The sequence below is a fragment of the Notolabrus celidotus genome, chromosome 5, assembly GCF_009762535.1.
Source record: "Notolabrus celidotus isolate fNotCel1 chromosome 5, fNotCel1.pri, whole genome shotgun sequence".
Taxonomy (NCBI): domain Eukaryota; kingdom Metazoa; phylum Chordata; class Actinopteri; order Labriformes; family Labridae; genus Notolabrus; species Notolabrus celidotus.
The window spans coordinates 11,939,125-11,966,651 of record NC_048276.1 but is presented as its reverse complement, the minus strand read 5'-3'; the positions used below and the strand labels follow the sequence as shown (position 1 = coordinate 11,966,651).

Here is a 27,527-nt window from a genome sequence, read left to right as displayed (position 1 = left end):
TCCCTTTGTCCCCTTTTAATGCTGTTGTAAATCGTGCAGACTGATTTGTTACAAGCTGTTCTTTTAATCTGATAGATAAGAGACATGTCAAAGAAAAGCCGTAAATAAAAAATTAGCCAGAATAAAGACAAGGGCGAGTCTGCTAGATGGGCGCCTGTTGACTCAAGCGGCTCTCCAGCGTCAGGGGAGCCCTCTCCTCAGCTCCGTCAAGGTTACGTCCACAATTCCCTTTTCTTCTTTTTAAAAAGACACCGTAGTCCTTTTTGCTTCAATGAATTGATCGGCACAAAATTAAGAATAAATAAATTGAGCATTTGGAGCAGCGAGCGTATAAGCTCCCCCAGGGCGCATACCCCCGGGCTATTGAATGGATAAAGGGCGCTTTGCAGAGGACGATGTGAGCAAAATGGGGCTCTATGGTGCAATTAACAAAATAGTCTAATCCCATATCTTAACAAATGCAAATATTAGAGTTTTGTTAAAATGGTTAAGTGAACAATTAAATGAAAGTTTACAAGTGAAACTTCGCATCCAAAAAGGCACACTGATGTAGATAACGTGCTGTACGCAATTTAAGAACAGTTTTTACTCCCTTTAAAGGAATCTAGATATACATTTGTATGAAGGCAAATATGATTTAAAGCCTACTGAACCTTGCAAACATAATTTGAGATCCAAAACTTCAGTGAAAGAGCAGCTATAGCGGTGCGTAAAATAGGCGAACAAATCCGGAACTTTACGCTGAACTCCAGTTTGTGCCTTATTATATATATTAGAGCAATGAGGTTACATATAATTCACTTCAGAAAAAATATGACAATCTATTTTTCAAAAGATTGCTCCGAATCACAATGACCCACGGGAGTCTTTTTCTTATATTTTGAAATTATGTTAGAGCTTGCTGCGTATTACATAACTAAGTATTTCGTTGTATGTATTTATTCATTTGCCCTAAAACTGAGATCTTATGCTAATTAATCATTATGGTTTTAAATAAGATTAACTAAGTCTAGAGTCTTGCATTGATTCTAAAGCACACCTGCAGCTCATAAAAAACGGCAATACACTTGACCACACTGGTGCGTCAACAATAAGAACAATATGGGTCATGGACACCAAACTGGTCTTTCCCTCATTTATTTTCATGTTAGATCGATATCTTAAGATATGCACACTCCTGCGGCACCATTATACACACTGAGTGCTTATTAACTCAGTCACACGAGACGGATCATTTCAGCTGGTGTGAACCTTGAAAAGAGCTCCAAAGGGCCAGTAACTGATATCTGTTGTGAGTGTCCCCCGGGAAGGCAAATAAAGAGAGACCACAACAACGTCTTTATCCCCCCTCTAAGTAATAAAGATTATGGAGAATTTGATTTACTTGTTCAGGATGCTTAGCTCATTTCGCCTATTGTGCATCCTTCAGAAACACAAGCACATTTGGTATGTATGTGATGTGCAGCGCCGGCTGGGGTTGTGTCTCAGTTTGTTACATTTCATTTTGGCTCCTTTAGAATAAAATATTCACACTGTCAATATATTTGCTCGTATTTTTTTACTGCATGAAAGCCAAACACTTCTTGATCAGGAAAGCTTTCTTCTCCTGTTAGACTATATTAAATTATGTTTATAAAAGTGTGGATACACAAGGATTACGCCTGAAATTACGCACTGCAAATGTTGTCACATACAGAGTAGCCGGAGGATATTTGAATGTGTGGAGAAGTATTCAATACAACCACTCTGACCCAAAGTATCACACGGCATTTGGCTTTGTCCTACAGAGGTCTCACCACTTTGTAAGTAGATTTCTAATGTCTAAACCTGACATATTTATCCAGCGTGACGCGCGCCATCGTGCGCAATAAGTGGCGCGCAAAAAACAAAATATTCAACTCACAGGACAGCGCAGTGTGCAGCTCAGAAATATTTTTATTTAAGTATCAACATTTTTAAATAAATAAATATTTTTCAATTACACTGAAGATATAATTTCAGAGTGATCTCAGCAATGTCTCTCCAGATTTCCACATTTGAAGTCACAGTTCCATTCACATAGACTGAATCTAACCAGTATGGTAACCATGTATACAAAATACTGTCTTGCCCAAAATACTAATAAACAATGTGGCTATTGTTTTTTTTCTTTTTGTCATTTGGGTTTGTCTTTACAAAGATGCCTACCATACTCATGGGATTGGCAACAACAAATGGGCCGTTTTCAGAAAAAAACTACATACAAAACGTACAACATGTATACAGCTATACAATAATTCAGGGCAATTCCCTGATTAAATATTCTCTTTGTATATACAAACGACCGAACACAAGTGGATCAGTCTTTTTTTTTGGCTGTTTTCAAACTCATGAGGACCAAAATCTTTCAAAGGGGAGGCAGGGGAAATAGTTCATGGGGAGACGGACAGGTCCACGTCCTCCTTTTCAGACGAGGATGGAGAGATGGGCATGTCATCCTCCTCTTCCTCCGAGCACCTTGCGGTTGACAGGGACGAGCATTTGCAGTTATGTGAACCAGTCCTTTGGCCGCTGCTCTTTCCCTCCTTTTTGTGCTTCACTCTGCGGTTCTGGAACCAGATTTTCACCTGTTTCTCGGACAAGTTCAGGTACGTGGCGATCTCGATGCGCCTCAGTCTGGAGAGGTACATGTTGGAGGTGAACTCGCGCTCCAGCTCCAAAAGTTGTGTGCTGGTGAAGGCCGTGCGCATGCGCTTGCTGCTCTGAAGTTTGCTGTTACTGCTCTCTGTAGAAATAAGGGAAAATGTTCAGCCACTGCAACATTATAGACAAAGACGAAATATGGCATCGTGCACTTGCTTTAAAGTTATATGAGCCTTTACTCACCGATGGAGATGCAGTGAAACTGTCGTGGGTCTGGGACAGAGTACGCAGCCTGGTATATCCCGGGTCCGTGGCTGAGGTTGATGTTGTTGGATGAAGCGTGTTGCCTGGACAGAGCTGAGTGACAGTACTGCGTGCTGAAGGGAGAAAAAGACTTGAGGAGCGGCAGAGTCGGTGGGGACGGGTGGAGCTGGGACGCGGTCATGCACAGCGGGCAGAAGCACAGAAGACCGGCTTTCCTGGAGTGGCACGAGCCTGTGAGCCCGTGCGGTTGGTGCGGAGAGTGCACGGCGTACGGGAATAAAGGTGGGTTGTTCTCGTTCCCCTTGTCGCTGGCCTCCCGTAGAATCAAGGAATCCACGAGAAAAGACCTCGGCATGGTTGCAAAACTTGTTGCTCAGTTTGGTTGAAGTTGGATCCGGCGCGTGGTGGTGTCAGCGTGCTCTCTTCGAGACAGTGGACAGCGAAGTGGTGCTGAAGGCGCAGCGTCGCTCCTTAAATAGCTGCCGTGGACTCGGTTCGGCCATGTGACGGTTACGCTGTAAGCGGCCAAGAGCTCTCAATAGGGTTTTGTGCCTTTCTCTCGGCATTCCCACTGCACGCTTCCCCATTATTTCACTTGTTAACTAAATGAACTGCATAATGTAGTCTATTCTTGTCAGCCCCACCCACGCCGCAAGAGGCGGCACTGCCCATTCTCCCTTTTATCATCACTCTCATTTTATCATAGAGCAGCGCTTCAATGTGCGCGAAAAAACCTTTCTGTCACATTCAGAAAGCCAGAGTGTGTATTCAAGTTTTGTCTTGGATACTAAACAGCCTATCAGATATGTTTCAGTATAAGTTATAGTGCTAAGCGTGTGTATGGGCAAAGCGAGAAGAGCGAATAGACAAACACTTCCAGAGATATTCACAAAGTCGTGTGTACATTTATTATTAAAAACAGCTTGCAAATGACAAAATCACTACATGTAAATATTTAAAATCAAATATTAATTAATTAAGAAGGTGAGGATAGCATGTCAACTATAAGCAACATGAACTGTACGTGTACATGTATTACATTTAAATGAATAAACAATACAAATTCTTACATTATTTTGTATGTAAAGTGTGCGAGATGAATTATTTGTGATGCAGGTATTTTGCACTTGTGTGGCTACTTTGCTGTGCACACATAAAAACGCAACAGCTGAATGTAAAGTTTATGCATATCCATTTTGAGGTTAATGTGTCATTTCTGGGCACAAAAAGGGACAAGTCATCGCCTGAAGGCAGTGCTGTTAAAGAGCAGTGATTAATTCCTTTGCTCGGGCCCCTGCCGAGTCGGGGGAAAGAATATGTAAAAATAACCAGGTTTTCACTCTGCGGCCCTTATTGAATGTCATTGTGGAGGGGTTTCAATGAGAGAGAAAGAGAGTCGAATTAAAGTGTGTGACAGCGGCGGATAGACGCAACAAAGGCGACTCTGTCATAGAGGAGCCCAATGCGCGGCGCGTGAAGCCCCCGCCTTGCGCTCTGATTGAATTAAGTAATAGGAAAACATTTTCTTTCACTTTAAGGCCTTCTGAACAAGACCTTCAAAGGCACAGAGCCGTAATGTGTGAGTAAATACTGGAATGTCATTTCTGTTCCTCCAACTTCTTCTTCTCTTCTTTTTCAATAAGGAGAACGTGGGAGTTTTCCGTGGTTACCTTGAAATGAGGGGTAAAGATAACACCAGGAACAGAGGTTTAATGGACTAATGCAAAGGTAGTCTATAGTGTGTGATGTAGAGTTTTAAGTTTCATCTGCTGCAATAACCCCTCCTTCAGTGTGATATTTGGTGCCAGCATGCTTTCTTTTCACCTCTCTAATGTCGTCTGTATGTTTATAGCTTACCTGCCTTTATGCACTATTTATCAAAATAATCTAGTCATAAATAATATTTTCTGTTCTACATTATATACACAACGACGCTGTGATGCTATCTGTCCTCCTCTTTAAATAAGAGGCCTAATGTGCTCAGCTTCACAACGTTAATCTTCCATAAAGGCCAGACCTGTAATTAGCCTGTACCATTAAAGTCGATACAAATTAGGAGCAGTTAAACCCTTTAAACAAGACTAAATACCCTCCTGCACGACTCTTATATCAGCGAGGGCCATTTTCATTTGTTGCATTAGTATGTCCTTTCATTTCCTGCCAGGAATTAGCCATTAACCAGTCTGTCAATCTTCTAAACACAATCTATCGCTTTTCTTTCGATTCTTAATAAGGTAATAATTTAATGACATGTTTTCTTGATACGTTAAAAACGCCTATTCTCATGAAGAGATTGTCAGCTCGTGCGTAAAAGCCTTAAGCTAAATAAAACGCATAATCTTCTTCAGCCTTAGCTTTAAACGTTGCAGGTTTGACTTGTATCTGAAACACAGCTTTCTTTTTACAGCGGCAGATATCCAGCATGGTGTTGGCAGATTGACGTATTGCTTAACATAAAGATGTTATCAAAGGCCCTAATTTTCGAATTATGTACAGCAGTCACCCCGTGGATAGGAATAGAGGTTTCATGGGTCGTCACGCAGGGAGGCTCATCCTAATTTGCAATCCCAACTGGAGACTGACAAATAGTTTTGACCTCCCTCTGGAGGCGCGGGCCAGAAGTGCAAAGAATCTCATTCTCCATAATCACTTGTTACTGAGATAAATAATGGAGGGAAATAGCCCACTCACATTACAACAACTCTATTACTGTTTTTGGGCCACTCTGAAGCTAAAAAAAATATACATTCATAGCCTCTTATGATAAGGTTCATGCATCATCACATCCAGATCTGTGTTTTCCCTTAACAGACACATTCAGCATGTGTTCAGCATACAGCTGTGAGTTACCAAAGCTTCTTAACGTTTATGCTTGATAGGGGTGAAAGCAATGCCCCTGAAATAGTAAATTATTTATAAGATATTAAGTTGGAACAATTGCCATCACTCAAGTTCATCCCTGATGATAACACTGACCAGTGCCTGCTGTGCCGCTGCAGAAGCACATTTTCAGGGGCTTTTACGCAATTATACCCAAAGATCTCGTGCCTGATGACATAAAGAGAGCAGTCTGTTTATGGAGATGTAGTCAATATCTCCTTTTCTTTTTGATATGAATTATTCATAGTTTAAGACACTATCCCCCCGCACTTAATATGTACACACACTTAAACACCCACACATCTCTAATACAAATGATGGTTTTAGCTGACAGTGTAACAGGATTTAAGGTCCCAGTGGGGTTTGGCCCGGCCGCGGATGGGCGCTGTGACTGTCGACGTGACACAGAGGGCCGGCTGCCCCTCCTAATCTCCCCCTGAGGCAACATCACAGACTGCAGCTCCTGCTGCACCTCTATGGACACACAAAGGCCTGATTATCATTCATATGCTCAGCACAAACACCAGTCCAATAGATAACAGATGACACATAAGTACCAGCTGAATGGTGCAATATGTTGAGGCTGCTGGAGTCTAATGAATCCTTAAGAGCAAGGCGGACTGACAAAGAGATGCTGTCGTTTGAGGGTTACATAATGTGACAGATATAAGGCTCTACAGGTGAACCTGGACTCCACAAAACCAGAGGAATCTAAATGCTAAACTTATCTTATAAATAAAAGGAGTTAATGGGCATGTTAGTGTTTTATCATGCTGAACAGTGATTGATAAAATCTACAAAGTGGAGGCATTTCAGTGATTAGTTTGGGATGAGGCGAGATGTAAGAGATCACTTCAAGAAGATAATTATATAAAGTACTGCTTAACTCAGCATGGCCTCACAATTAAAGAGATCAAAAAAAGCTTTTTCATTTTACCTAAAGTGACAAGACACATACAGTGACAATTTTAACAAACAAACAAATGTAAGGCTTTTCAATATTTAATTGTATCAACTGTTAGTAAAGTTTTTTTTTTTTTTCTCAAACATAAACATTCACAAAAAGATTTTGATCAAGTACTCATTCTGTTCTTAAGCACAGACAGGCTCGGAGGGGGGGATCTCTTTTCACTATGCTGGTTTATCTGTGATTGATTACTCACTTTATGACTGTTTAAGCACAAAGCTGAACAATTGCATCCTTATGGACTTTTGTCTTCATCCTAATTACCCAGCCCTAAAAGTTATCTCCCTTGGCATTGGTTAAAAAATGTGCTAGATATTTTACACAAGTTTTAATAGCAACATCAAAATGTAGAGATACTGTTACATGTAAAAATCGTGCTTTTACAATTGTACAGGTTAAAGTACAGAAGTATTGACGTAGATAAACTTGTGTGCTTATTAACAGATAGCTCCATTCAATGATGATTTATGTAATCAATTCAAATAAATACAGAAAATTTGATGTGGTCATAACGTTGTTTTGTTTAGCCTGGTAGCTTTAAAATTTCTGATAATAAAATATTTTTTTGACTTGACTTTGTATTCTTGATCTGAATCTGCGAATAGTAACAACAGGTAGACAATTAATCAGGCTTTGCAAAACATTTTCTTTCTGAAGGATTTGAGTGTACTTGTGATTTAAACAGAAATGTAAAGTATGGAACAATTAAAATAATCAAGTAATGCAAAATTATGCTCAAATAAATGTGCTTTCTTGCCTCTCTGGGTGCATACAAAAAAAACAGCGGAGTTCAAAAGTATGTGAAATAAAGCCCAAAGATTTGAAATTTTTGTGCAATAATGAATTTGGTTACATAACTTGAATTAAGACTAACATATTGGGAAATATATATATATTTATTACATTAAAATCTCCTAAGATCCCTAAGGAGTAGTAGGGAAGGCTGATTTGGCTGCGGTTTTAACCAGTGCAGGACTGAGTGAGTTGTGACTAGTGAACTTTAAAAACAGGGAGAGCTAAATTGATCAGGACTAAAAATTGTGGAATATTAATAGTAGTTTGTCTTTTCATATTTCAGACAGCAGAGTTTGACACATATCTATTTAACATTATTATTAGCAATTAATATTTCCTCTACATCCTTAATTATCCCAAGCACATTATCAGTTAGCTTAACAAACAACATGAAAAAATGCTACCAGATACAAAATAAGACTCACTGACAGACAAAGAGCCAGTGAGCGGGTCTGTGCTCCCTCAGTGTCTTGCATATATATTCACATGTGTGCTTAGTTGAATTTAATTTGTACAAATCATTCTCCCGGGAGTGTCAACTTAGATTTGATACAGGCTCAGCACACACACTGCAACTAAAAAGCCAGAGGCCACCCCACACATTGACACATCTCTGCGTGAGAGAATATGACAAATGACAGATCATACGTCATGCTGACACATGTCTGAGCGGCGCTCCATTGAGGGACTTCGTAAAAATCTCCTAGCAACCTCAATCAGAGAGGTCCACCAGAGGAAGAAAGTCTCACAGTTTGGAGGGGTCGTGTGTGTCATTATGGGAAGTAACTTACTTTTAATTATTGTTCTTAACATTATTGATGATTCTTATAAAATTCTCTCCAACATGACTTTTAACTTTTTCATACGTTTACACAAATCAAATAGCCATTCAAATAAATCAGTTCAAATGCACATTACAGACAGCACTAAAAGAAAAGGCCTACATTTGAAATCTGCATATTTTACCATTATTTAAGTAATTAATGACTGTCAAGTAAACTTAAAAATTTGGAGTATTATTTGATGCATTTCCTTTTGCATTAGCGCTTTACTTTGTATCCTCCTAAATTCTCCCCTGATGATAAATCTAGCTGCTGAATTTCTGCCTCAGTCTGCCATCTAGAGCCTCTCTCTGATGTGGTTGAGTCCAGGTCAAGTGCTGTTGCTAGGTGCAACCCCTCAGCTATGGCTGCCTTCACACAGCCGCTCACAGCTCACAGCGACAGCCTCAGCACCAACAGTCTCAGTGAGGATGTCAGTGCTGAAACTACAGACAAACAGAAAGTGAATTACTAATTATAAAGGTTAACAGGTGTCTTATCTTTGTGATGGATTGACGTCCAATCAAAAATGTTATAATACTCTTGAAGAAAATTATTCATTTTGTATTAAAAATAGTGAATATGGGGTGCTGGTGGCCTGGCGGTCTAAGCACCCCACATATAGAGGCTACAGTCTTCGTTGTAGAGGTCGCCGGTTCGACTCCCGGCCGGTCGACCATTTGCATGTCCTCCCCCACTCTCTACTCCCCACATTTCCTGTCTCTCTTCAGCTGTCCTATCATTAAAGGCAGACATGCCCAAAAACACAACTTAAAAAAAAATAGTGAATATTTTGCTTGGTGCATATTGTTACTCTATTCCATTTCCATTTTAATTGATAATAACTTACTTATACTAACTTCTGCAGACTAATGAGGCTGAGTAGTAAATGTAGGGAGCCATTGTGCAAATGTGCGTCATGCAGGAGGCTTCTTCTGTCCAATAATCAGAGATTTTTGTTTTAAAAAAAACAGCCTGTCTGTAAATAGACGAATCTTTGCACTTGTCTACAACTCTTTGAGACTTCCAACCTCCAATCTTAACTCTACATGTCACATTAGTTTACAGTCACCCCAAACATTCATACACTGATGTAGGAGGCTGTAATAAAGAGCAACAGGCTGTCTATTAGTTGTAATTTAAATACATTTCGACACATTCCCACAACAACAGCTGCCTTAGGTTCTATTTGGGGATCAGTTTCTTGGCTAAAAAAAAAAGTCAGCATGAGACTTTAAAAAGCAGAGATCGGACCACAAACCCAGAAGAGGACCAACTCAACCTGCGAGCCACAGTCGTCTGGTCCATGCTGTTAATGCCTGACTCTTTGCTACATCCCCAAAATGTTAAGTTTGAGCAGCTCAATCAAAAGCCACTATCAAAAGCAAAATAAACATTTGTGTTGCAAAATAAGCTGCCTGTCTCTATCTGAAAGAACAATCAAGGAACAATCAAAGATCTTTAGTATCAAGATAAGAGCTTCTGTTTTCAGTGCAGGTTGTCAGTTTTTTCAGGATCACAGGGTCAGGCCAGGTTTTCATGAAACTTGATGGGAAGGTTTATCATGAACTAATAAAAAAAAAAAAAATTTTTTTTTTTTTAAACCAATGTGAATCAAATTCACAGATAAGCTATTTTGGAGAAAACCAGACACAAAACCAAGCAGTTATCACAGCTCATTATGAGGCTGTTTTAAATACTTGATTCTGATTGGTCAAAACAAATCTAACAACGGTAGTTTATTCTCAAAGCAAAAGAAACATCAGGGACAGTCTGATCACAGCCTCACGTCCCATCAAATCATTCCACAGAAAGGAATCGGGCAAATTGTATCTCTGCCTGTTGACACTGTGGCAAAAACATCTGTTTCCATCTCAGGCTGAACTTGACAGCCAGGAAAACATGACAGCTATTGGGCACAGATTTGAGAGCAGCCTGAGGAGCTTTAGTGCCCCAACCATCTCTGATAGAGAAAAGTGGAGCAAAACCCTGTCCTGCAATGGAGACAAGGCAGCAGAGTTAGGGATTGCATATCTACATTGCCATAAAGTAACTTAAACCAGCAGCACTTAAAAGAAACAATGTTTAAGCTGACATCTGCTTCAATTATGTTTGTTGAAGTTTATTAACTGTAAAGCTCCAAGAAGAAGACGGAAAGCTTAATGAGGACAGAAATATCATCACAAACATTCCTGCAGATGCTACATTAAACTTTTCCAACCTTTCCTTCAATGGAAATGTTAAGTTTAATGTGAATCATAACAAATAAGCAGGCTAATGTTTTAACTTGACTGAATATACATTTTCAGTTAAATGTTAATTTGTCCTGCAAGGAGGCTGGCAAGAATTATTTATTAATCAATTAATTCATATTTAAATATATAAATCAACTTGTTTATGTCGTGGTTGGTAGCTTTAATGAATTTTATAACATATAGTGAGCCGGTGGTTATGCAGATAAGAATCCCAACCAGGTCCTAGTGTGAGGCAGAGGGCCCTTGTCTCACTCTGAATGGGAAACAAGATCTGAAGACAAAATTAGTTGCAGACAAATGTGTTAATAAAGACATAAACTGGGTTTTCAAGTTATTTTCATGCTGTGAGCATTCATACCATGGTTTTACAGAGCTGAATTATTGATCCTCACATCCTTACTCTTTCTGCTAAGAGTCACAAACAGCGACAGGTAAATAAAACATTGGAAATAGGCAGCGACCAATGCGTCGCAACCGGGTTCTAAAACTGTTTAAGTCCAGGAGAATTCACCCCAGTGCTGTGGAGAAAAAGCTTATCCCCATATTTGTAAAGCAGACCTTTCTTATTATGAGTGTATGACTGCAATGCACAAGCATTTGAAGAGAAGGCACACTGGACATTTCTCTTTTAAGCATAATTCATTCATTCAAACTCAACTTAACAATGTATAGATACTTCTACACTATGTGATTCTTCTCTAATTTACATTTTCTGTCCCTCACCTTCAAACCATTTCTCTTTATTTTTAATTGCTAATAACTTTTTAATAATTGTTACTTTATAGGCTCTTGTTTGCTTTATATATATATATTGCACTGTCTTCTTGCTACTGTGACACTTGAATTTCCCTGTTGTGGGACGAGTAAAGGACTATCTTACCTTTTTCAATACTTCATCTTTTTCTCTCCTTTTCATCTTTTTTTCTTCCTCCTCCCCAACCACCAAACGTGGAGCAAACTCTTACCATACTACTATAGTTACCACACATAAATAAAACAAATCCAACACCTTACATCAACACTGGATATGTTTAAAATCAAGACAAAATATGACTTGAATCAACATTTTTAATGGCAAGTTTTGAGTTTTAAAGATTTTTGTTTAATTTAAAAGCTGATAGCTTAATAAGAGTTATTAAGCAAGTGTGTAATTTATTAGAATATTTATCCTTTCAATGATCAATAACTAACCAATTAACAAAATAGCTGTATTTTGCAGCTCCAATATCCAGATACATATAGTCTTTGCATACGTTTTCATGGCTCTTTAAGTACCCTTCAAGTCTTGTCTGTGTCTGTTAGTTGTATTTAGAAATGAAGAACATTTTTTGATGTGGCAAAAAATATTTTGTAATACAAGCAGCTGCTACTAAAGAACACTTGAAAATCTTAAATGTGCATTTTGCATAAGATAGTCATGTCATTTTTTTCTACTAAAAGCCTCTTCACCTAGAAGATGCTGCTCTTCCTTCTGAATCACCCACTTAGTCCTCTTCTTTGGGAATATGAAAACTGTTGAAATCACTGGTCATGCAGTGTTTGCAATCCCTTTCTATTATTTATTTAAATCACAGTGTAGATGCAAATAAGGTAATTAAAAGTTTGATAATTAAATGTTCAGACCTCAGCAGAATGATGTTTGCTGTGGGTCTGCGTGGCGCTTGATGTGAATAAATGAGAAATAGATGGTAACCTGACAGTCTGGCCTTCCTAATGAGCTCATTTACATCTAAATGGAGTGATGTTATGGGAACTAAAATGGCCAAGTTTGTCTTCTTTGAACTTTTTCAACTTCAGAACATGACAAATAGTACAAAGCAATACCATTTGCTGTCCAAAGTCACTAGCACACAAAGCTTTTGTTAACTAATGACTTTTCCAACTGTGTCTTCTGATGCACAAGTTTCATCAATCCTGACAAAAAAAAAATTGGAAATTGCTCAAAAAAATATAATTAGAAAAAATGCCAAAGCTCCATTAGAGGTCTAAATATCTTTGGATGATTTCAAATTCTCTTTTGATGTAAATCCATTGGTTCTGCCATAGATATGTCTCAAACTTCCCCTTTGACCCTATTCATATAAAACCCTTGAAATGCTCTTCAAAAGGGTTTGTTACCCTGCGGAGGTCAGTAGGCTATTAAGTATGGCTGACTCACATTTTTCCAAATCAGCAGACTTTTGGCCTAGAAATAACAGGTCAAACCAATGAATTTAATGAACTCTCCCAGACACAATGAATGCCTCTTGCCATTTGAACCCCAATAAAGGGATATGGGCAGGTCAGCAGGCCCTTTCAAGGGGTTTGTACACAAATGTGACAGAATGCAGATGCTTCAGTGTCCACGCTGACAAGTTGTTCAAAGTGCTGGGGATGTCAGCGATAGTGCCTTCATCCACACTGCCCTCTTTGTTCTCTATCTTGTGTCTGTTGCTCTTTCATGAACAGTCCCACAAGTACTAAAGCCAAAGAATGCAAAGCGTCTTTTTGCGATGTCCTTTTTGCTCCATTTCTCTCCGCCGAATGTTGCGCTGCAGGCCAACAAGTAGGAGACTTTATTGTAGAGAAAACAAAGCCGAATTAAGGCGAGGAACAACTTCTAATGGTGAATCACTACTCCTCCCTCCTTTTCACAGCATTACTTTTCTGATCCTCCCCTCTATCCCTCCTCTCATTCAGTTTCTCCTTCATTGATTGTCACTTTCTTCTCTTTGAGGTTTCATTTTCAAAGCTCTGAAGTTTCCAGTAGGTTTTCTCAGACAGCTTATTTGAAAACATGAGCATAGGGGGTGCAGAAAAGTTGTGGAAAATTGGTTAACTTTTCCTTCTTTTTCAAGTTTTCTGTTGAAATTTTGCAAAAGTCACTGGGTCCTTCACGCAGCTGCCAACGTTTTTTGTGCTTGGTTGAGAAAAAACATCTTTGAGCATATGGTATTTGTGTGTTCACTTAATTGAATCAATTGAAGGCCCATGGGAAAACACCAAGGGGGGTGAGGGTTAGGGAGGAGGGAGGTCAGAGAGTTAGAGCTGTAAGAAGAAGGGGGGGGACTCCAAAAAATACTAATGTAAGCTTCACTAAATAATTCTCAGCTCAGCACTTCATTAATTCCTCGCTCTCAGTGTGGTTGTCTAAACAACAGGATGAGGGTTGAACTCAAGGAAAAAGTCTTGAAGGAAACAGGCTCTGAAAGCTCTGTGATTCCTTTAGGTTTATGGTTTTCTCATTAATGGCCTCCTGCAGTTTGGCCCATTTCCTCCCTATTCATGTCACATTAGCCTCCTTTCAGAAGTCACCATTGTTTTGGGATTGTTTTCATTTTCTTGGGGATACAAATGAGTGAGTGTCAACACAAACTTCCTAACAATTTAGCATTTAAACCTAGAAAGAGTTTGCTTCCATGAAATGTTGAGAATACCATGATACATTTTGATGACAAAGAAGCTGAATCCCTTCTGGAGTTACTTTATGTGTTGGGTTGGGCAACATTTCAGAACATTTAACTCCACTGGATTCTTCAAAGTATGGAGCTGAGTCCGTCTCCTGGGTGAGAGCAACACTTTTAGGGCAATGAATAAGAAATTTGGGGCAATTTGCATAAGTAAGAGTGGACCCTCTCTATAATTTTCATAACCCAATATCCTCTTTTCTTCTCAAATTTCTATTGCAGTCATTGTGATTTTGAGTCGTCTTTTGTTTGATTTTTTCCCCCCACTTTGTGCTTGTTGCAATTTACTTCTCCCCCCCACTTTAGTGACCTCTGTGATGGCTTTTTACTTCGTCTCACGCGCAGCTTTTGACTGAACTGGGAATATATGGCTCAGGCTCAACTTTCTCTCAAGAGTTATGACGTAAGCAGTGTGAAAAAAAAAAGGTTTAGGCTAATTCAGTGTCTATATGTGACCATATATGTGAGAATCAGTGTGATGACGGGTCACTGCCCATCTCACAGGGTCCCTCAGTTTTCTGCAGATGCGCTCTATTCAGGAGGCGACACGCGGCGGGACGCTGCTGTGAGGTAATTACTACTTCTCCATTACCATAGAAACTAACACACTGGCTTTCAGCTGGTCTAGGCTAGGGGTCCACTGACACCAACTTTCACACTACTCTAAGTCCTGACAAAACCCCCAAATGAATCTCAGCATAGTGAATAATACTCATTTGTATGCAATGACAACAAAATATAAAGAGGCCTCCTTTTTGGATACTTTCATAATGAACACAAGATGAGGAAAACACTTTGTGAGTTGTGAGGCATTCAAGTAAAGTTTAAATCTTTGCAAGAAACAATGCAGGCGTCATATTAGATTCATTATTACATCTAAAAAAGTTTAATCTATGCTATGTGGGCCTTTCTGCTCTCTTTGTTTTAACAACAGTAGATTTATTATTTTGTTGAACCTTCAAAGAAAACGTTCATTTCAAAATGTAAAAATGTTGGATAATAAATTCTGCTGTTTTCTGTTGTTATCATTCTTATTTATTAGACCTTTGTTTTGAAAAATGTTTGAGAACCTACTCTCATTTACAAACATGACCTGACCAAGAGGCGCCAACAGGAACACATACACACACATAGACATATAAACATAAAACAGAACAAGAGTGAACAAGTAACAAGCAATGTGTGCAAGGTGTAAAAAAGTATGCATGTATAAAAGTATGCATGGAAGTAAAGTCCGAAGTGATCAAGATAAGAGAAAATGAATACTGTTCTGATATGCCCACATTAGATATTGAGCTGTGGCATGTTGCTGGTAGGCTCATTGTCAGGTGAAAGCGTCCCTTGCTTTGTTGTAATAGAATAATACAGAATTATTTGTACCTTTGTGCTCACAAATATCAGATAATCCAGACAGAAACATAAGTTTTTTTTTATGTAACATTGTGTTTTATGGTAATTTTGTCATACTTACTAACAGTTTAACTGACAAGTTACATGCTAGCAGTAATAGCTGCTTCTGTGCCATACAGGCGATATCTCGATTTAAGTCTTTTTTGTTAATGGGAAAAGGGATGGAATTTTTCTAAGCTTAAATTTTACCCCAGCAAATCTGAGTTCTTATTGACATCTTTGCTCTCTTTTTGTAAATTATTGCAACTGTGTTAGTGCATGAGTTTGATGCTAGGAAAAGTAACTGTGTGTCCATATATTCATGCATGTTGTATTTATGCTGCAGGTGATCACTCAGTTTAGTGGAAAGTTCAAGTTTCAAGTCCCCCAAAAAACTGATGATGAGTGAAGTGAATCTACAGGTGTTGAGATTTAATGATTCCAACATCTGGGCAGAAATATCTAAATCAATGTTTGGTTTCAGTGAAGAGTTTTTCCTTCTTGTTAAATCCTATTTTCTCTCCACTTGTCAAACTTGTTTGTGCAGTGGCACAGCTATCTGTTTTTCCCTCTACTCCTAATGTATGATGTATATATTACATGGTATGAGTAATAATTGGGCATTGTTGAAGGTACAAGGTCAGAGTTCACCATTGATCCTCTCACCCCTGGCAGGTGCAGCTCACAGGAGTGAGAGGAGGCGGCCCCTCATCTCTCCCACCTCTTCACGCTGCTCAGCGAGAGAAAGGGAGGAGTGTAAATGAGTGCACTCCAGAAAGCCATCACCTGCTCCCTCCACCCTTAAATCCCCACTAACTCTGCCAGACAGAGATATCCTCCAACCCCAGCTCAAACTTCTCCACCTCTCAGTAACGGGCTGAAGGAGGAAGACAAGAGGAACTACGGATTTTAACCAATTGCATCTATGCAGTGATTCATTTTTTAATAAATCTTTCATTTTCATTTGGAGTGTTTCATCGGCAGCAAAGTGTACATTTGTCACGCTCATAGAGGTAACTATATTGGGCTGGACGAAGCTTTGAGTTTGTGTGTAGAGAGAGCCCAAGGGTGAGGCTGTGTATTGATGGGTGCCCCTCCCAGCTTCTCCCAGATTCCCCCTCTATTGTGGCTTTGAGTGAATGTATCCTCTTGCTAAGGGCACTGGAATGTCTCTTCTCAACCCGTGTGATGGATGGGGCCTTGTTTTGCACTCCTCCGCCCCTCCCTCTGAATCCCTCTTTCTCTCCCTCAGCCTTTGACTCTTTCATCACATCCTTTTATTTGGCACCAATAAAAGTCAGTGATTCTTCATCAGCCGTTGTGCAGATCTGAGGGCCGCTGTTATTTTTCATCAGGAGTGTGTCACACATCACCATTCAGCCCCTTCGTCACACAAAATTCAGACACTGGCACAGAGGCAGAAGCAGGTGGAGATACACCATCAATGAATTAGGCAAATGAGACACTGGCATATCCTTTAAATTTAATTTAAATACTGGGTTAATGTTGTGTTGTGAGCCTCGGTTGCCATTAATGCGCTAGGGTGATATACTGTTTAAGCTTGAACACATAATAGTAGGAAGAGTAAAGAAAACGAAAATACTTCCACTACTAATTGTAACGATAAATCAAGGTATTAAAAAATACAATTTATAACATAAATGCAACTAAATCTAAAAGAAATACGAATTTTATTATTGCCGTTTTATGTTTCATTTTTGGCCTTTTTGACATATGCAGAGTTAAGTAACACCCTAAATAGTTTAACAATGTAAATTTCATGATGTTGACATGTACATAAAAGGTGCTGACCAGGTATAACATCCCTGGTTCAATCCTAGACGGGGAGTTTTTTATACACTACCAGTCAAAAGTTTGGACACACCTTCTCTTTCAATGGTTTTTATTTATTCAAATTATTTTCGACATTGTAGATTAATACTGAAGACATCTAAACTATGAAATAATCTGGTTTTGCCATAATCTGCATTACAACAGTCGTCAAATAGGGCTATCCATTGTGTACTAACCCTACCTCTGATCAACACAACTGATGGTCTCAAACACATTAAGAAGGCAAGTCATTCTACAAATGAACTCTTGACAAGGCTCATGTTCATTAGAAGCCATTCCAGGAGACCACTTCTTGAAGCAGACTGAGAGAATACTAAGAGTGTGCAAAGCTGTCATGAAGGAAAAAGAGGGCTACTTTACAGAATCTAAAATATAAAACATATTCTGGTTTGTTTAACACTTTTTTGTTCATTAACTAATTCCATATATGTTCTTTCATAGTTTCCATGTCTTCAGTGTTTCAAATGATTAAAATAAATACAAACCCTTGAATGAGAAGGTGTTTCCAAACGTTTGACTGGTAGTGTATCTTATTGTCAAGCCTCAAAAAAGGCAAAATAATATCCTTAAGATAAGATAAGATAATCCTTTATTTGTCCCACAACGGGGACATTTTCAGTGTTACAGCAGCAAAGTGGAAAGAAAGATCCAAAAAATCTTTAAAACTTTGTTCAGAATTCCTGCTATGGGCCACTAAATGCACAGAACGATGGTGTTTGATTTATTTCTCTTGACCTAAAGTCTAGTTTTATTTCTCTTGATTAAATCATTTCATCTGGATATGTGAAACAGAGTCTGGTTCTGCTGAGATTAAACAAACAATACTAACCTTCAACATTGTGTTGAAGCAAGATGGTCAGAATATTGTGATGTTTCGGATTCAGAACAGTTGACTCTGGTGTAATGGTCTTAATCTCCAACACTGTTGTAACTGTGTTTCACTGACAAACCACTCTGCCAGACTTATTGTTACACAGTGAAATTACCAATATTTTCAAATCTTTGTCAGATACTGATTTTAAGGGTCCAGGGTTTCATACAGCCAAGAGTGCACTAAAGTTTCAATGTAATATGAGGGGAAATCAAAAACAGAAATATGTTGTCTATCATCACCAATTGGAAAACTACTTGTGTGGGCTTACTACTAGCACCATTCAATAAGAGTTGGGATGCTGTTCAAAATGTAGCTAAGAGCAAAAAAGTTTTTCTAAAGTTATGTTTTTTGGCAATTTTGCCTTCATTAGACAGGACAGCTGGAAAGAGACATGAAATGTGGGGAAGAGAGTGGGGGAAGACATGCAGCAAATGGTAGAGGCCGGAAGTTGAACCTGCGACCACTTCGATTGTTTTAGAAAAAATATGCTCAGTTTAAATGTGATGCTACAAACCGGTTTCATAACAGGTGGGACAGGAAACACTCCTCATCACTGTAACTTGTTAAATGCTTCAAAATACTTTGCTCATGGTGGACTAAGTGGAAATACGACTTACATGTAATATGGGATTGGATCTTATCCTGTAGGGATGTTGGGTCTTTGCTAATAAGAGAGCGACGGATGGGTGGATGGATGGATGGATGGATGGATGGATGGATGGATGGATGGATGGATGGATGGATGGATGGATGGGTGGATGGATGGATGGATGGATGGATGGATGGGTGGATGGGTGGATGGATGGATGGATGGATGGATGGATGGATGGATGGATGGATGGATGGAGGGAGAATCGTATTAAACAACTAAATAAACTCTCTTTGGGTCATCAGGATGGATTGGGCTAAAGCAGGGGTGTCCAAACTTTTTTCAAAGAGGGCCACATATGATGTTGCCAGAATACCTCAGGGCCAGTGGCTCCTACTGAGACTTAGGAATCATAAAAGTTATATATGAAATCTCTATTTAATAACAATTATTTTAAATGTTTTCTTAATAAAACAGTAACTAGGAGGTACCATGTAAAGATTAGCAAACTTTATCTTCTTCTGGGGGAAAATGTTTTTCATTAGGGTCGGGCGATGTGGGAAAAATATTGTCTCATTATTTTTCTATGGCAGGATCACAATCTGGATTTCATCACTTCTTTTTCATGTTGTTTTTAAGACTTTTCTGACCAGCAGACAACATTTCAAGAACTAAATAATTATTTTCCTGAGTTCTGAACATTTTTTATGCACCTAATTTTGCCTTTTCTGCACAATTTCATAATGTTGATAGTGTCTTGTGTCCTCTGTTGTGTCTTTTGAACTTTTAGTGTTCATCAAGAACATTTTCACATCATGATAAAAACATGAATTTGAAAACCTGTCAGCTTTAAGAGTTCTTGTGTTTCTTCTTTATTGCTGTCTTGCAGAATTCCCAGAGCTTTGGCTTTACAAAAGTAGTCCATATGAAGCTTTTTGAGACGTTTCTGGATTGACTTTAGTTTTCTTTGTGCACTTGAAAGAAACTGCAAATGTACAGATGATTCAGAATGTGATTAATTTCTTTGCTATAAATAACACGTTTTAAGATGCAAGCTTGGGGCCATAATTAAATGTACCTCGGGCCGCAATTGGCCCCCGGGCCGTACTTTGGACATGCCTGGGCTAAAGTGTAACTAAATGCAGATGTCAGTACATAAAATCCTTGCAAGATCATGTCTTCATATCTCTAATGACATACTTTAAAACTTTATTTCATATCCAAAGCAAGAGTATTTTGCATGTAGTTCAATGCATCACAAATCAGAGAAGTTATTCCTGTCATTTTGAGTAATATTTGTTGCTGCCATTCTCCATAAGGTTGAAGGAACCTCATTCAAGTATCTGTACCCAAAATACTCACTGCTACTGTGTAGACTTGTAACTCCCTCACTCCCATTATTGTTCTCTTTATCTCTTGTGTAAAGTACCAAGATTATTCACACTCAGACATCATTTCCCAAGGAAGCTTTGTGGACAGCAAAAGTGTCTCTATTTAAAAAGTATTATCCAACTGAGTGTTACATAAGAAGCGCCAAACAGGAGTCAGGCCTCGCAAATGAATCATCAGCTCAGTCATCATGTCAAACAATGATCCTCTCGCACTCACAGCACTTCATGATATTTTACACAATCTAAAAAGACTCAAACACACCTAAATACAGGCAGGAGTATCACTTAGAGGAAGATTAGCACATTTTACTTTCAGCTTTATGTACTGACACAGAAATGTCAACACTAACAGCACTAAGAGGCAGTCCTCTGCTGCTGTCGGAAACAAAGAGATCAGGTTTGGATCCAGTCAGATTATGCTGATCATGGTCGGGGATTTGACTATTTAAAAACATGACAAGGAGGACATAATACAGTGACATAACATATTGGACATCCCAATCCTCAAAATCATGAATTATAAGTATGAGGATTTTCATTTTATGCTCTATTTCGTGCATACACATCAACTAGCATTAAAGAAGAGTTAAACATTTTCTTATGCCTCTGTACTGAAAACAATGACTAGTCTGTAGAGAAAGTGTTTGAATCCTCAGTTATCCATAAATGACTTGAACCTGTGTCTCCAGCCTGCTGATTGGTTCAAACAGGTTATTCAATCTGTTGAATGATGGCATCTACTTTCATCTTCACAGCAAGGTGGCACAAACCAGTTACTGGGCACAGCAGTGTCAACTTTGTGAAACAAAAATATGAGTTTCACTATTATCAAAATCAACCGGCAGAACAGTATTTCAACATCTCATAGTGGTAATTCAATAAAACAAAGACATGGAGTGGGGTCCAGTTCAGCAAAGAGTGATAAGTCAATCCGACCCAGTCCTTTAAACCTGAACCAAACAGGTCAGTCTTGACTAAAGATGTAAGATGTCTCTTTCAGCACAACTCCAAAAAAAACAACAACACTAAAAATCTTCAAACTATTTAAACCAAAATCTTGTCATAAAAGCTTCAGTGATTTCTCATGCTGTACTGAGAAATCCGATGTATAAATTTATGTGTCACTTAGCTGATTCAGAAAATAGAAATTTAAGGGAACTCACTCAGCCCACATTAAGTTACACAAGGTATTTTTCTTGCTTTTGGAAACATTGGAATAAATGCCTTTTTATGCTTTTATCAAAATGAATGTGTAAACTGTTGTCATATGATCTTTTTATTTCCTACTGGACTTATTTTTGGTCTTTTATATTACTCTTGTGCTGATATGGACCTATGGGTCTGAAATAAAGTATATCTATGTATCTATCTATTGCTCAAATGTGAATAATGCGTCTGCCTGCTTCTGTGGTAACTTTCATACTTGGCTTGTTGGTAAGTTTGGATGGAGACCAACCAAACATCCGAGGGAGGGAGAAGTCATACTCTTGACAGAGCTGGCTTAAAAACAGTAATGTAAACTGGGAAACCATCCATCATTCATACCCTTCAATATAGATCTGCTAACAGCTGAAACAAACCAGAAAGATTTTAAATGTAAAAGAAGCAACAGTAAGTCGCCGCAAGTCCAAAACAAACAAAAGTATTGTTTTAGACAAAATGAGAAAAACACCATTTGTCATGAGAGACGATGGTTTCCACTTTTTACAGTCAGCAGTGAACCGTTCATTAATCCATAACCTGCAAATGCAGCAAAGTTCATGATGGTTTCCAAATCTTTGCCTAAACGTTTTTACCTGTTCTACGAAATACGCTGCAGCTCAGTCAACAAATATATACCTCAGAGGAAAAAATAAAAGAACATAAACATCACTGATTTTAAATAATGTTTGAGAAGAGCTGAGTTTGGAGTTGTGTTATTATATTTGAGATTTCACTTTGCAACACCCCAAAAAATTAAAGATTCCGTTGTAATACTGTAAGTGAATGTGTGTGCGGATGCATGTATAACTGTTTTAAAAAATATGTGTGCCAGGATGTTTATTTACATGTTTGTTTTGGTCTTTTAATGAAGTGACATTTATGTGTAGGGTGTTATTCCTCATTGTTTCTTTCTCATTATTGTCTTGCAATAGCAAATCCTTCATCCTGTCTCATATCATATAACTAATCGTATAATGATTAAATGAGACAGATAGTTTTCTTAAATCACAACACAACTATCTGTATTTATGATCCAATTTCTATAAGGTTGAATGACATATTCATTGTGCACTATACAACTTAAAAGATCCTTCAAATATCTAACTTACTTTCTTTTATTTCACCTAGCACCACCTGCAGGCTGTTGTATTACAAAGACAGACTACCAAACTACTAACACTTCACACTGAGCCGTGTGTTTAAATGTAAGCTCATAACTAAGTGTCTATAATTTCTAATAAAGGTTTACTTTTAAAGGTAAAATTCAGAGGGTTTTTTTATGATTTCCTGAAATATAAAAGCCTTTACATTCTTTAGAGGAGCCTAATCTATCCCAATCAAATGTATTCATATCATCAGTTCAAGCAGAGGAGGTACGGTAAAATATTAAGTTAAAGAATGTCCTGATATAGTTTTCTTTTGTCCAGAGTCGTAAGATTAATCTCAAAATAAATCCTCTTTATTTTATCTTGTCAATAATTCCCATTATATATTATGAGCTGATTGTGACAGACCCTCAATTACATTTTGTTTTTTTAATTGATCTGATAAATCCAGTGTTTGGTAGTTAAAACTAACTTCAGCTGTAAAATAAAGCTGCTGGACTCATGTACATTTTTCACTCATTGTTGTGACATCTTCCTCTCGCTCCCTGTTCACAACACTTTGCCGACTGCTGGTGATACAGCGGAGGAAAAGGAGGAGAACTTGATCATGCTGCTGGCTCTGCAGCAGGCAGAGAGAGAAAACATTTCATGTGCGCACGAGTTCAGGACATTAGTTGTAGTTTTGTCACAGTGATGTTGGAGGGTCACATGGAGGCAGAGAGCCTTCAACAGAGGCAGATAAAGTCTCAGGACCCTGCAGCTGCCTCTGTCGCCTCCAGCTGTAAAGGTCTCTCTCCTATCCAAGTTTGAATTCTTTTCTTTGATGTTTTGTTGGATTTTTGGCTGAAGGACATTTCAGTGGGTTAGCCAGGAAAATAAAATAAAAAAGGACTTATCGCAATTTATTAATTACATTTCTTATGTAATTTTTGGAAGTAAAACAAAGATCTGATTTGTTTATTCCTTTAACACCTTTACATTTTCCCTGTTCCTAAACTTGATTTACAAACCTCCATCTTTAAAATTGACACAACAGATAGAAGATTGTATGTTTTAAAATTTAAAATTATAACATGAATTTTATTGATTTGTATTGTACATTTATTTTAAATGAATGACCAAAAACTAGACATTTATTATTGCATTATAGCAGGTTTTGTATAACATTATTTCAACATGTTAAATTGAAATGCTTCAAAAATGTTCCACTCATTGTTTGGATTTATAGATTTTTAGTCATTTGTCTCCCATAAAATATTTTTAGTAATTTTAATATTTCAATCAACATTTAAAAAAAATGTAGAATCACAGAATGCATGTTTTTGAAAAGTGATAAAAGGGGTTGGAAATGTTCATTCAGAGTGACAATCTATGATAAATGTTGACTATATGTTAAATTTTCAGATATTATCCTCTGTGTCTGCATTGTTAGGAGGGGTGAACATTTAAATGTTACATATTGTTAGATATTTATTATTTAAAAATAAATCAGTCTCTTGCTTTAGAATTAAAAAAGACTGAATAAACTGTATGATCACTCAGGTCTACACACACAGTGTAATGAAACACAATTCTATTAAAACAAACGATCCTCTGAAATTGATCCCAATGTGATCAGAGTGAAATTAAATCAAACTGATATGTATTTTTTTATTATTATAGTTTTGTCATTTAGAGCTGACATTGTCGGTAAATAATAGTTTGAATGTAACCGCTCTCTCACAAACTGAAATACTACATCAGGTTAATAGACAGTGCATACGTTTTGAAAGATGACAGATGGCAGTCATACCTTGCAGATGTTGTAAATGATGTGCATGTGTTTACATGTCTGTGTGTAAAAGGCAAAAGTCTAAATGTGCATGTTTTTAATCAGTCCTGGTATAACCTCCTGAAGCCCAGAAAAACGGCAAAGGCATTAAAAAACATAAAAGGGAAAAAGGGCAGTAATGAATTTAGAGGAAAATGGACATTAATGGTATTAGCATTACTCATGTTCCATATAACAAATTATTGGAAATTTGACAAGCACACCAAATTATCTCCTCATGCCTGACGGGAGTGTGGTGAAGTCCTCTCTACCTGCTGAGGAAAGACAATTTCTGCTCATTTTACTATTTTTAACAATAGAACCAACCCATTAAGACAAATTAATGTCATTATCAAGTCTCTATGAAAATGACAAATACCACCGTTTCGAGCAGCTTTAGAGGCTATTGACAATAATGAAATTCGCTGTACAGGTACTGAAAAGAAACACTCCAAGTAATTATTTTCTAGTAGCTTGTTTGTCTGCCATCCGTTCATTTGCTTTCAGCTCAATTATCTGACTCTGTGAGCATGTGGAGGCGCATAGTGCTCTGCGGCCCACAGAGCGAGGGCCCTAATTGGGCAATTACCGTTCTGTTTCGGGGCTTTTAGCTCCAGTGGAGAGTGGAGGGAGACCGCGGTGTGTAAAACCATGAGGACCTTACATGCACAAAACCACACATATACACTGTTTAAACAAAAACAAAACCCCACGTCCTCTATACACACACACACAGGGATGTATATGCTGCAGCTTTAGTGCAGCTCGTGCAACAAACACTAAAAACACAAAAGCGACAAGAGCCACAGGCCACAACACGGTGCTTTCAGCGACACATAATGCAGGTGCAGCCCTGAATTATGTGTGCAACTTTTCAAACATGTGATTATGTCACGTTACTGCTATCTCATGTACATATGCATTCCTCCATGTTTCCCTTTAAACAACACTCTTTACTCATCTGAGCAACCAGCAGCTATAAATAACTGAGAGTGCTTGTTGCTGCTGCATTTTAGAAGGGGGGGCTGAGGTAGTGGGGTTGCAGTTATAGAGACTGCAGGGTCAACAGTAGGTACCACTTAAAAGTGTTGTGCATCATCAGAAAGCTGGAAACTGCAGGATTCATTTCAGGGCTCAACAATCAGGTTGCCGCAATGCTTTTGCAATTTAAAGTCATTCCAACTGTAGGGAAAAAGTAAAGGAAGTCTGCTGTGGATTCCTGTGTCACCATGCAGTCCTACATGGCTTCAGTGACAACTCACATAATATAGAAGGGGCAAATCAAAGGAAAACCTGGATGGATGCAACAACAGCAAATGCAGGTGCTTCCATAAACGAGGAGTCACTAAATGATGATATATGTAAATGAAGTTAATAACATGTTATAGCCTTTACAGATCTCAACCCGAATCAAACCCAATCATTAAGTTTTAGTTCAATTTGTGTGATGGCTTTCAACACTACCATCATCATCAGAATATCTGGAGAATCAAAGTGTAACACTCCAGTCGTGATCCAAACTCTACAACAATGCAGACATGCTGGTTTTACACCAAGACACAATCCCTTTCATCTGTCTCCCATCAGTTCTTACCTACTAACAGAAGAGCCATGGTAGCCTGATTCTGGACCCCTGAATCACTGCCCACAGGGACAATTCATGTTAGCGATTCTTATGGGTTTGTGTTGCATTTGTGTCCTTGAAAGACAAAACAATCAAGAGCGTAAATAAATGCTGAATAAAAACCCATGAGTTTGTTCGTTAAGCTTTTGGGCCATTGCCATCTTTCACAAGCGGTGACAACATTTGGACAAGAGGATGGGAATGCATTGTGAGCAACGTGTCAATAAAAGGTAGCAATATCCTTGAACATTGGGCGCTGTTGGCCTAGTGGTGTGAGCACACCCCATGTACAGAGGCCACAGTCCTCGCCGCAGCAGTCGCGGTTTGACTCCCGGCCCCCCAGCCATTTGCTGCATGTCTTCCCCCACTCTCTGCTCCCCACATTTCTCCTCTCTCTCTTCAGCTGTCCCATCAAAGAAAAAGTCCCAAAAATATAACTTAAAAAAATATCCTTAAACATACCCTGAGTTACTTATTTAACTAAAGGAAGAAGTATAAGGCGTTTTTCGACTGTAGAAACTTTACCCTGGAACTAGGAACTTTACCCCTGAACTACTTGCGTTTCAACCGGAGGAACCTGGGTCTAAATTTAGTTCAGGGGTAGATAATCCCCCCCCCTGAAAAGCCCCTGCTTGGGGGGGTCGTACTTTTCAAAAGGTCCTGGGACTTTCAGTTGAAGGTAACAGTGTTTGTGGAGTTTACACAGTTGTTGAAACACAGAGGGAGTTCCTGGGAATGCAAACTAGTTTAGTTTTTTATGAATATTTCAAAATATTATTTAACATAATTTTCTGTCTCCATACTTCACTGGCCTGATTTGCACAATCTTCCCAGGACTTTAGCCCGTGGTCGAAACGCAGACAACAATGGAGGCACAGGAACCTTTTAGTTCCAGGGAACGTAGTTCTGGGGGCTAAAAGACCCCGGAACTCTTGGTCAAAATGCACCTATTTGGACGGAGCAATGGCCACAAAATAGGTCCAAACAACTTTTAAAAAGCTTTTACTTTTATTGTTACAAAAGTACCAACTCTTGCACAAGTGCTTTTCTTTACATTACATGAAAATCACGGTCTTATACTTACTGCCTCTCCGTCACTGTATTCAGGAAATGACATCTACAAGAGTTGCATGGCTACAAGAGTGCCGAAATGATGAGGTGAAACCCATGGAAGTGTCATAAATCATGATTATTAGATTATAAAGACCTTGTTCTGAATTTGCAATCGTACTCTTGAGGTGTTTTGGCAGGAAAAATAAAAGACTGTGATTTGTTTTTATTCTATTTAAAAGTATGATACAATATGCAGTGTGATTTGATCAAACCTGAGGTACACTGTGTACACTGTGGTTCTAGTTGGTCTCAGACTCTTGTTTTATCTCTGTTTGTACAGATGCTGATGATGTTTGTGACACAGCCACACTGTTAGAATGTGAAAAAAAGAAGCTAATTCTAGACTTTAAACCTGTGAAACAAAAGTTGGCACCCCAACCCCCCTTCACTCCCCATCTCACCCTCCTCCTCCTCACTAATTTTCATATTATCCCTGCGCTGTGTGCTCTCCCCCTCACTTTAACATTCTGTCACGCGCTCCCTGGATCATGTAGCTTGTGTTAATTAAACCCTCTTTCAGATCA

General features: G+C 38.5%; 1 protein-coding gene and 1 long non-coding RNA gene across 7 annotated transcripts in view; one reads left to right on the top strand and one right to left on the bottom strand.

Moving 5' to 3' along the window:
- gsx1 (GS homeobox 1) overlaps positions 1-27,527 on the bottom strand; it is an 85,463-nt gene that overhangs the window by 39,108 nt on the left and 18,828 nt on the right. For 3 of the 6 annotated variants that reach the window (XM_034682854.1, XM_034682851.1, XM_034682852.1), the window contains 2 exons: positions 2,866-6,240; positions 1,918-2,764 (listed from right to left, as the gene is read on the bottom strand). The exons of 1 other annotated variant lie outside the window; for it this stretch is intronic. In XM_034682854.1, coding sequence (XP_034538745.1) covers positions 2,412-2,764; positions 2,866-3,241 — 729 coding nt within the window. In that variant the 5' untranslated portion in view covers positions 3,242-6,240 and the 3' untranslated portion in view covers positions 1,918-2,411. Of the gene's footprint in view, positions 1-1,917; positions 2,765-2,865; positions 6,241-27,527 lie in introns of those variants that run through there. 2 more of the 6 variants (XM_034682855.1, XM_034682853.1) reach the window with 1 other exon arrangement.
- Positions 2,791-16,730, top strand: LOC117812216. The gene is made up of 3 exons (XR_004631165.1): positions 2,791-3,168; positions 4,530-4,614; positions 16,115-16,730. It is a non-coding gene; the product is annotated as an uncharacterized LOC117812216 (long non-coding RNA).